The sequence below is a fragment of the Rhincodon typus genome, chromosome 46 (genome assembly GCF_021869965.1).
Source record: "Rhincodon typus isolate 14 chromosome 46, sRhiTyp1.1, whole genome shotgun sequence".
NCBI classification, from domain to species: Eukaryota; Metazoa; Chordata; class Chondrichthyes; order Orectolobiformes; family Rhincodontidae; genus Rhincodon; species Rhincodon typus.
Genome location: NC_063377.1, coordinates 7,255,485 through 7,267,003, shown reverse-complemented (window position 1 = coordinate 7,267,003; position 11,519 = coordinate 7,255,485). Strand labels below are relative to the sequence as shown.

General features: G+C 50.7%; 1 protein-coding gene and 1 long non-coding RNA gene across 2 annotated transcripts in view; both read right to left on the bottom strand.

Moving 5' to 3' along the window:
* Positions 1-1,518, bottom strand: part of hax1 (HCLS1 associated protein X-1) — an 11,448-nt gene extending 9,930 nt beyond the window's left edge. Inside the window, exon 1 of the mRNA XM_048620295.1 lies at positions 392-1,518. Coding sequence (XP_048476252.1) covers positions 392-813 — 422 coding nt within the window. The 5' untranslated portion in view covers positions 814-1,518. The remainder of the gene's footprint in view (positions 1-391) is intronic.
* Positions 1,519-2,166: 648 nt separating this feature from the next.
* LOC109926611 lies at positions 2,167-10,426 on the bottom strand. Its single transcript, XR_007266135.1, has 3 exons — positions 10,012-10,426; positions 7,441-7,566; positions 2,167-5,777 (listed from the first exon to the last, which is right to left on the bottom strand). It is a non-coding gene; the product is annotated as an uncharacterized LOC109926611 (long non-coding RNA).
* Between the last annotated feature and the right edge of the window lie 1,093 nt (positions 10,427-11,519).

Here is an 11,519-nt window from a genome sequence, read left to right as displayed (position 1 = left end):
GTGGGTTTGGGCATCTCAGGGATACTTAAGGGTGGGTTTGGGCATCTTAGGGATACTTAAGGATACATTTACATATTTTAGGCATAGTTAAAGATATATTTACAGATTTCGGGATATTTAGGGATCTATTTGGGCACTTTAGGGATATTTAAAAGATATATTTAGGTAGTTTAGGGATATTTAAGGACATATTTATGTATTTAAGGATCTATTTGGGCATTTTCGGGATATTTATATATTTTAAGGATCTATTCGGGTATTTAAAGGGTGTCCCTCCCACCACCCCGATTCCCTGAGGGATAGGGGATTATAATGGTAGGAATTGGGGGTATTTTAAGATGAATTAAGGGGTATTTGGGGTATATTTATAGCTGTATACACGGTGTCTCACCCCCGGCCGTCGCCCCGCTCCGGGAAGCCGAAGAAGCCTCGGAACAAACCGAACAAGCTCATGGCGGCGCCACCGTCCCACTCGACCTCCTGCCGTAGAGTGGATTGTCCCCGCCTCCCGACCTCCAGCCGTAAAGTGAACGGGGACGCCGGCTTCGACCTCCTGCCGTAGAGTGGATTGTCGCCGCCACCCGACCTCCGGCCGTAAAGTGGATTGGGATCCCAGACCCGACCTCTTGCCGTAAACCAGATTGCCCCATCACCTCGACTTCTTGCCGTAAAGTAAAACCGCGCCGTCGCCGAGCAATTAAAGGTAACCCCCACCAAAATTCTTCTCCCCCCACCCCCCACCATCCCTTGACCTGACAGTGCAGCAGGTAGCTTCCATACCAAAAGTTTTTTCCTCCCTCGTTTTCTTTCCATCTCTAATGAGATAAATGATAATTCTCATTTTCGGTCCATAGCTCAAAATGTTTAGTTAAAGGCAATGGAGCAGTTGGAGTTCAGAGAGAGAGAAATCAGGAGACTTTGGAAAAAGGGGGTTTAAAGTATTTTTCCAACCACCCTACCCTCCCCCGGCCAAATTGTAAGCCAATATCTGCGACTTGCACAATGATTATCAAAGACTAGGCTCAGAACCCTACTGATGAGACGTCAAGTCATAGAGATGTACAGCACGGAAACAGACCTTTCGGTCCAACTCGTCCATGCCAATCAGATATCCTAAATTAATCTAGTTCCATTTGCCAGCATCTGGCCCATATCCCTCTAAACCCTTCCTATTCATGTCCCCATGGCCCCTATTCATGGCCCGAAAGGCCTGCACCATCACACTTTTGCGATCAGAGGCTGGCACGTGGTTCGAAAGCCGAGATGGTCAGCTTTCTCCGCCACTTTCTCGCCTGATCCCCCCCTCCCCAGGTAATCTTTCACTCGATCACAAATCAACCTAACCCAGCCTTAGGTGAGTACAGTGAGACTGCCTCCCTCGCTCTCCAGGCTGGGCAATCTAGAGCAGGGGCCTTGGGGTGTAAGGGGTCAACGATTTTGCAGGGGGGTGAGGTGGAATTTGTCCACGCCAAGGCATCACGGCCCACTTCGGAGAGCCTCCCTACTCTCGGGGTCATCGCAGATGTTCAAGATTTAAGCAAAAATATCCTGCAGATGTATGGGGAGCTGGTAAGGCCACTCCTGGAGTACTGTGTACAGTTTTGGTCTCCTTACTTGAGAAAGAGAGTGTAAGAGGAGGTTCGCTAGATTGGTTGTGGAATTGAGAGGGTCGGTTTATGAGGAGAGATTGAATAGACAGGGACTATACTCATTGGAATTTCGAAGAATGAGGTGGGGGGGATCTTATAGAAATATATAAAATTATTAAAGGAATAGATAGGATAAAAGCAGGCAGGTTGTTTCCGCTGGCGGGAGAAACTAGAACGAGGTGGGGGCACAGCCTCAAAATAAAGGGGGAGCAGATTTAGGACTGAGCTGAGGAGGAATGTCTTCACCCAAAGGGTTGGGAATCTGTGGAATTCCCTGCCCAGTGAGGCTGCCTTTCAAGGGAAGGACAGATTTTGAAACAGTAAAGGAATGAAGGGTTATGGCGAGCAAGCGGGTGAGTGGAGCTGAGTCCACGAAAAGATCAGCCACGATCTTATTGAATGGCGGAGCAGGCTCGAGGGGCCCGATGACCGACTCTTGCTCGTGTTTCCTTATGTTCTTAAATCGTTCAGTTTGTCTGTCCGATGGACTCAGAAATCACAGACCGGGTTTCCGTACTTAGCAAAAAACTACAATTTATGAATCCATTTTCAACTACAATCAATCCAACTACTTTCAATCCAACTACAGATTCACAAACATATGACTTACAGACATCAATCTACTTGTTTGGAATTCTAAACCCTTGCACACACGTACAAATAAACACAAACAACCAGAAAACTACTGGCGAAATACAGTTCAGTAGGGCCACAGGATTCGATAAGTTGTCCATTCTGCTTTTTACAGGGTGCATCTCCTCTCCGATCGTCGTAACCGAATCCTTTTAGTTACAAAGTCATTGAGTTGTACAGCATAGAAACAGACCCTTCGGCCCAACCAGTCCGTGCCGACCATAATCCCAAACTAAACTAGTCCCACCTGTCTGCTCCTGGCCCATATCCCTCCAAACCTTTCCCATCCATGTACTTATCCAAATGTCCTTTAAACGTTGTAACTGTACCCACATCCACCACTTCCTCTGAAAGTTCATCTCACGCATGAACCACCCTCTGTGTAAAAAATTTGCTGCTTGTGTCTTTTTTAAATCCCTCTCCTCTCACCTTAAAAATGTGCCCCCTCGTCTTGAAATTCCCCCATCCTAGGGAAAAGACACCTACCATTAACTCTCTCTATGCCCCTCATAATTTTATAAACTTCTATCTGGTCGCCTCTCAACGTTCTACGTTCCAGTGTAAAAAGGTCCCAGCCTTTCTTTATAACTCAAACCTTCCATACCCGGCAACATCCTGGTAAATCTCTTCTGAACCCTCTCCAGCTTGATAATATCCTTCCTATAACTGGGTGACCAGAACTGGACACATTGCTCCCTCACCAATGTCTTGTACAACCTCAACATGACGTCCCAACTCCTGTTCTCTGAGCAATGAAGGCAAGTGTACCAAACACCTTTTTCAACTGTATGAGAAGCAAGTTCTTTCTGAAGACATAAGTTGGGTTGGTACTGAGTTCTAGTTCAGAGGAAGGGTCACTGGACCCGAAACGTTAACTCTATTTTTTTTCCTGCTGCCAGACCTGCTGAGCTTTTCCAGCAACTTCTGATTTTGTTCCCGATTTACAGCATCTGCAGATCTTTCGGTTTTTTTAATTGACGCATTAATTGCGAGGTACTGTCTCTTGCAGTCTCTCTGCATGGTTCACACTCTCTGTCCGTCCCCCCAGGAGTCAGAGAGGTGTTGTCACGCCAACGACTCCCTGCCCAATCAGCAGCCTGTTGCTAAGCGAGGCTTGCTCAGAACGCGCACCCGCCCACTGTGCTCTCCCCCCAGCCCCGCTCAGACAAAGCAGCAGTGTAAACACAACTCACAATGAGGCCCATTCGGAGCCTGTTACACAGGAACAGGAGGAGGCCATTCAGCGCCCCCACCCACTTCGAGTCTGTTATAGGGAAACATGAGGAGGCCATTCACCCCCCTCCCCACCCTGAACAGGAGACCATTCAGCCCCCTCCTCAAGCCTGTTACATAGGAACAAGAGGAGGTCTTTCAGCAGCCCCCTCCTCGAGCCTGTTACACAAGAAACAGGAGGCCATTCAGCCCTCCACTCCTCGAGCTTGTTACACAAGAAACAGGAGGCCATTCAGCCCTCCACTCCTCGAGCTTGTTATACAAGAAACAGGAGGCCATTCAGCCCTCCACTCCTCGAGCCTGTTACACAAGAAACAGGACGCCATTCAGCACCCCCCTCCTCGAGCCTGTTACACAAGAAACAGGAGGCCATTCAGCGCCCCCCTCCTCGAGCCTATTACACAAGAAACAGGAGGCCATTCAGCCCTCCACTCCTCGAGCTTGTTACACAAGAAACAGCAGGGCATTCAGCCCCCCTCCTCGAGCCTGTTACACAAGAAACAGGAGGCCATTCAGACCCCACTCCTCGAGCCTGTTGCACAGAAACAGGATTAGATGACGATGGTGAATGACGAACCCCAGACTTCCGAACCAACGTTCTGGGGGATGCAGGTTCGAATCTCGCTACAGCAAACGGCGAAATTCAAGTCCAATAAAAATCTGGCATTGGAAAGACGGCCGAACAGCGATCAAGTGAATGCTGTTAATTGTTGTAAAGCCCTGTAGGCTTCGCAAACGTCAGGTAGTGAAGGAAGTCTCTCGTCCTCACTGGGTCTGGGCTTACACGTGACTCCTGACCCACAGCGACAGGGGCTGACTCTTACCCGCCCTCTGGGTAATTAGCGACAGGCAGTAATGCCTGGGCCCTGCCAATGCTCCCCACGTTCCTATGAACGAATTAAGGAAAAAAAAAACACAGCCCCTCTCGAGTCTGCAACACAGGAACAGGCCATTCGGCCCGTTGAGCTTGTCCTGCCTTCCGTTTGGCCATGGATGATCTGTACCTCAACCCCATCTATCTGTTTTCGCTCCATAATCCTGAAACCGTCTCCTTGCCCAGCTCACAAATCTAGCAATCTCTGGTTTGAAATTTACAATCTCCCCACCATCTCCCCTCTGACCTGCTCTTGTAGCCACTGTATTGATAGGGGGCTGGGTCCAGTTGAGTTTCTGGTCAGTGGTAACCCCCAGGATGTTGATAGTGAGTGGGATTCGGTGATGGTAACACCATTGAACATCAAGGGGGCAATGATTAAATTCTCTCTCAATAGTAACCCCCAGGATGTTGATAGTGAGGGGGATTCAGTGATGGTAACATCATTGAGTGTCAAAAGGTTAGATTCTTTCTTATTGGAGATGGCATAGCCTGGCATTTGTGTGGCGCGAATGTCACTTGCCACTGGTCAGCCCAAGCCTGGATATTGCCCAGATCTTGTTGCATTTGAACATGAACTGCTTCAGTATCTGAGGAGTCGCGAATGGTACTGAACATTGTGCAATCATCGGCGAACATTCCCACTTCTGACCTTATGACGGAGGGAAGGTCGTTGATGAAGCAACTGAAGATGGTTGGGCCTAGGACACTACCCTGAGGAACTCCTGCACAGACATCCTGGAGGTGAGATGATTGACCTCCCACAACTACAACCATCTTCCTACGTGTCAGGCTATGACTCCAACCACCGGAGAGCGATACCCAGTTTTGCCCGGGCCCCCTCTACAAGGCCAATAGAAACTGAGGCATTGGGGAAATGATGGGGAGGGGAGGGGTAGGGTCAGAACTAAAGACAGGACTAACGTGAGGCCTAATCATTGACATTACATGATCATTCCAACCGTTTATGGTTAGGCCACCTCGAGATACCACACCTCTGGGGCCTTTCCAGCCAAATATCTGGCCTGGTATATTCCATCAAAACCGATTTGGTCCCTTTCGAGTCTGTCTGGATCCTTGAGATAACAGTGTCCAAGTTGGCTGTTGAAACGAGATCGAGAAAAACAGGCAAGGACGAAGGAAGCTATCTCAACGCACTGTTGGGTCCTCGGCTCCGCACGGTGGCGGCCATGTTTCCCTCGGCGGGCCAACCCCGCTTCTGCCTATTTAAAGTGTCTTTTTACATATCACCACCTTCACAGGGCCCGGGGGTAGGGCCTTGATGAGATTCCAGGCTTCGTAGCAAGTTAGGCCCCGGTAGTCATGGTCACACACCTTAACCAGTTGGTCCCCGGGTTGGATCAAACCCGACTGATCGCTGGCACCACCTGAAAGCCGAGCACAGAGAGGTCAGTTCGCTTCCCGCAAAACTCGTCCCCACCCACCGCACCCCCACATACCCCCCTCCACACCCAGTCTTCACTGACCGCCACACAAATGCCAGGCTATGCCCATCTCCAATAAGAAAGAATCTAACCTTTTGACATTCAATGGTGTTAACATCACTGAAACCCCCCACCCCCCTCCGACTATCAACATCCTGGATTACCATGGATAGCTCCATGCTATCCTATTATGGATCCCCGTTGGAATCAGGTGACCTTGCTCTTAGCGTCCAGGTAAGGAGGTCACATGATGACAGAGAAAGGGACCTTACCCAGATCTGGGGTGAGGACCAAAGCAGAGGCATATTGTTTTGAAAAAGGTCCAGCCTACTTTGCTGGAGTGGGGTGGGTGTAAACCGGAGCAGGTAGATCTTTCACTAGAGTTGGACAATGAGGAGCCTGAGGCCTAGCGACGCCAAGGGGCAAAGGTCACCTGGCAGGGCACTGCCACTGAGACAGAACCTGGGCCCAATGGCCACAACAGAACCTTGTCCCCTTGCCCCACTCTCTCCCCCCCCCGCAACCCCTTCTCAATCCCTGTGGAGAGTGAGGTCCAGGCAGAGTGACCAGGGTGCCTCTCAGTGGGTGGAGGGAATTGGGGACAGGGCAAAAGGAATGAGGGTTGGCGGGGGGAGGGAATCGATGAAGGGACAGAAGGAGGGATGATGGGCACAAGGAGACAGACATAGAGAGAGAAGGGGAAAGAGACAGAAGGGGAAAGAGAGAGAAGGAAAAAGAGAGAAAAAGGAAGAAGAAAGAAGGGGGTAGAGAGAGAGGATGAGAGAGAGAAAAGAGGAGAGAGAAGGGGAAAGAGAGCGTGGGTAAAAGAGAAAGAAGGGAAGATAGGGAAGAAGAGAGAGGGAAAGAGAAAGAAGGGAGAGAGAGAAGGGGAGAAAGAGAGAGAGATGGGGAGAAAGAGAAGGGGAGAGAGAGAGGAGGGGAGAGAGAGAGGGGGAGAGAGAGATATGGGAAGATAGAGAGATGGGGAGATAGAAAGAAGGGGAGATAGAGATGAGGAGAGAGATGGGGAGATAGAGAGAAGGGGAGATAGACATGGGGAGATAGAGAGAAGGGGAGAGAGAGATGGGGAGATAGAGAGAGAGGGGGAGAGAGAGAAGGGGGGAGAGAGAGGAGGGGGGAGAGAGAGGAGGAGGGAGGGAGGGGGGGGAGGGGGGGAGAGGGAGAGAGAGGGGAGAGAGAGAGAAGGGGAGAGAGAGAGAAGGGGAGATAGAGAGAAGGGGAAAGAGAGAGATGGGGAGATAGAGAGAAGAGGAGAGAGAGAAAGAATGGGAAGGAGAGACAGAGGAAAGGAATGACAGAGAATGGGAGAGAGTGAGAGATGGAGAAGAGGAGGGAGAGTGAGAGAGAAAGTGATGGAGAAGGGGAAGGAGAGAGAGAGAGAGCATGCGAGAGAGGGAGGGAGGGAGGGAGGAATTAGTGGGGTGTGGAGTTTAGGCTCCGAGCTGTGGGGGGACAGTAATTCCCCCTGAAAGAGCTAAGTCAGACACAAAACTTCACCAGGACCTCTGGGTGTGTGGAACCGAAAAGTGATAGAAACCCCTCTCTCAGATATGAAAGGGAGGAGCTGAGAGCCCCTTCCTCGTACCTTGGAAGACCTTCTTGATGGTGAGTGGTCTGTCTCCTTGACTCGAGCTCTTGCCCCCATCCAGACTGAAGCCAAGTCCTGTACTTGTCTTTTCCAGCTCGACTGTGATAAATTCTCCCAAACTCTCTGACCCAGGGTCGGGGGGAATTGTGGGGAGAAAACACACAAGTCACATCCTGGGAGAACCACCTTCCTAATATTCACTGAACAGGCACAACAGCAGAACGATGACCAATCAAGAGGGCTGCACTGAATCGCACCATAGCACCAAGTGAAGAGAAAAGGTCAGAGAGTCCTTCTGGGACAGTGAACTAATCCAATATATAAATCATTTAATTATAAAATCATGAGGGGCATTGATAAGGTGAATAGCCAAGGTCTTTTCCCCAGGGTAGGGGAGTCCAAAACTAGAATGCATTTGGCACACCTTCATTGGTCAGAATATTAAGTATAGGAGTTAGGAGGGTCATGTTGCAACTGTACAGGACATTGGTTAGGGCCACTTTTGGAATACTGTGTTCAATTCTGGTCTCCCTGCTACAGGAAGGATGTTGTTAAACCTGAGAGAGCGCAGGATGTTGCCAGGGACTGGGATGGTTTGAGTTATAAGGAGAAGCTGAATAGGCTGAGGCCATTTTCCCTGGAGCGTCGGAGGCTGAGAAGAAGTTTAAAAGTTTATAAAATCAGGAGGGGCATGGATAGGTTGAATAGTCAAGGTCTTTTTTCCCCCAGGGTGGGGGAGTTCAAAATTAGAGAGGCATAGGTTTAAGGTGAGAGGGGAAAGATTTAAAAGGGACCTGACAGGCAACTTTTTCACGCAGAGGGTGGTACGTGTGTGGAAGGTGGAAGTGGTGGAGGCTGGTACAATTACAACATTTAAAAGGCATCTGGATGGGTACATGGATAGGAAGAGTTTAGAGGGATATGGGCCAAATGCTGGCAAATGGGACTAGTTCAATATAGGAAAGCTGGTCAACACAGATTAGTTGGGCCGAAGGGCCTGTTTCTGTGCTGTATGACTCTATGAATATGTGTCAGAGAGCAGGTAACCTCTTGGAGTCTTTTATGTTGTTACTGTGGAGAGTTTACAGCAGGGAGACTAAACAGTGATAGGCATTAGCTTTCTTTTAACCTTGAATAATCAGGGATAGATTTTCTGCTTAATGAAACCCAGAGATAGCAAGATTTTAGGGCTGTTTTAGCGATGACAGTGGGTGTATTTGGAAGCAAATCCCAGTCCTCTTGGAGATAGGACTTGTGGACAGTGCAAGGAGGGCTCAGTTACCCATGCGCACAAGTTTAGCTCATGAAACTCCAGACCAGAAATGTTTGGTTAGCAATCAGCAGCTCATTACGAAGACGAGAAAGTCTAAGCTTTCTGTGGCATGAGATTTCATGCAAAAACACTTCAGGACAGAAATGGGAAGAAGTAGCGAAACGGGATCTTAAGATTTGATCAGGAAGGTTTTTTTTTTGATCTATCAAGACGTGGATAGATGGATGGAAAACCCAAAGTCATTCAGGGACGGAAATCTAACCCCTTTCCATGTCTGGCCTAGATACAATGACAGACCCGCAACAACATTTCATTACCCCATCTTTCAGAAACTGGCTCAACATCACCTTCTCAAGCAAGCATATTGACTTGGAGCAGCAGCAGGCTATTTGGCCCATCAATGCTGTCCCATCATTGCATAAGCTTGTGGCTGATTTGTGGTCCCAACTCTGTTTCCCTGCCGAGAACCTCTTCGCTCCCTTGTCAGTCTTACTCCGACTGAGATACCCCCTCAAGGGGCATAGACACATAGAAAAAAAAGTGTAGGCCATTCGGCCCTTTGAGCCTGCTCCACCATTCCACAACAATCATGGCTGAATATCCAACTCAGTCCCCTGTTTCCAGCTTTCTCCCTCCCCAACATACGCTTTGATCCCTAAAAAACTTCCTGAAAATATCCAATGCTTGTCCTCAACTGTTTTCTATGGCGGAGAATTCCATTGGCTCCCCACCTCTCTAGGTGAAGACATTTCCGCCCATCTCAGTCCTTACCCCATCTGGGCCTACACGTGACTCCAGACCCTGCCCAAGCCCCTCTCTGGGTGAACACATTTCTCCCCGTCTCTCAGTCCTTACTCCGTCTGGGCCTACACGTGACTCCAGACCCTCCCCAAGTCCCTGTCTGGGTGAACACATTTCTCCCCGTCTCAGTCCCTACCCCGTCTGGGCCTACACGTGAGTCCAGACCCCCAAGTCCCTCTCTGGGTGAAGACATTTCTCCCGGTCTCAGTCCCTACCCTGTCTGGGCCTACACGTGACTCCAGACCCTGCCTACCGTGCCCACAGCGTTGACTGTCAACTGCCTGAGAACTAGAGGCAGGGTTTCAAGGGGCAAGTAGGGAGATGGGCAACGACTGTGGTGGGGGGGGCGGGGGGTGCGTACGCCCACATACCCGTGACAGAAGCAAAAGTGGGCACTGTGCCAGACGGTGTTGTTGGTCCAGACCCCCCCTCCCCAACTGAAGGAGAGGGAAACATGCACAGCAAGACTCAAAACAGACCCACAGCGGTGGTACCTGGCATGTCGCTACTGGCCAGCGGCATCTGGCTGCAGACCCCTCCCCTGCGCAGGGCGGCTCTCTCCGACTCAGGCACCTTGCGGATCACGACGATGGCCTGCTTGGAAGGCCTGACTTTGTGGAGGTAAGACAGGGCCTCACTGTGGCTGATGTCCTTCAGGAGGTTCCCGTTAATGGACAGGACTTCGTCCCCTCGCTCGATCGTCCCCTCCTGAGCGGCCAGGCCATTCGGAAAGACTTTGTGAACCTGCGGGAGAGTGGGGGGGGAGCCGGGAGGTCAGGGGCGAAGCCAGGAAAAAATGGTGCCCTTACCCCCCCCCCCCGCAACCAGTCCCCGCACTGAGGGAGGGCAGCTCACCATGACCACCACGCCCTCTCCCCAATCCCCGGGTCCAAAGCTCTGTGATCGGTGGGGGGCAGCTCCGAGAAGCTCGATGCCATCCAGGGCAAAAGCAGCCCCCCACCCCCTGGTTTGGATTGGCGCCCCGCCCCCCCCCCCCGCCCCCCCCCCCCCCACCCCCCCAAAACTCGGTCGTAGCAGTGTGTACCATCTCCAGCGACTCCCCAACTCTCCTTAGACAGCACCTTCCAAACCCATAACCTCTAACCCCCTGGAAGGGCAAGGGCAGCAGATAGGTGGGAACGCCCACCCACACCCCGACTCACCGTCCCGAGTTGGAAATATGTCCGCCATCCCTTCAGGGTCAAAATCTTAGAAAGAACTACGCTGAGGGTCGGGTGGACAGAAGTGGTCCTGAAAAAAATAGAGGCAGCTCACCTCCACCTTCTCAAGGGGGGCAACTAGGGACGGGGCAAAAAATGCTGAGCCCAGCCAGCGATGCCCACATCCCACAAACCAACAAAATAAAAAACAAAAAAAAAAAATTGCCCCTTATGCCTTTTTTAAATCTCTCTCCTGTCACCTCAAAAATGTGCCCCCTAGTCTTGAAATCCCCCATCTTCGGGAAAAGACACCTGCAATTCACCTTATCTATATCCCTCATGATTTTATAAACTTCTATAAAGTCGCCCCCTCAGCCTCCTACGCTCCAGTGAAAAAGGTCCCAGCCTCTTCTTATAACTCAAACCCTCCATTCCCAGCGACTTCCTGGTAAATCTCTCCCGAACCCTCTCCAGTTTAATAATATCCTTCCTATAACTGGGCGGCCAGAACGGGAGACAGTGCTCCAGAAGAGGCCTCACCAACGTCCCCAATTCCTACACTCAAAGGTCTGAGCAATGAAGGCAAGCGTGCTAAACACCTTCTTAACCCCGCTGTCTACCTGTGACGCAAACTTCAAGGAATTATGTACCTGAACCCCAAGGTCTCTCTGTCCTCTCCCTATCTTTGTCACCTCCTCCATGTCCTAAAATGCTCCCTATTTCTGTCACCTCGTACAGTACAGCATTCCCTGTGTTCTGACCCTCCGACGGCGCCCGCTCCCTCGGCGCCGACCCTCGGACAGCGCCCGCTCCCTCGGCGCCAGCCATGGCTGTTTTGGGGC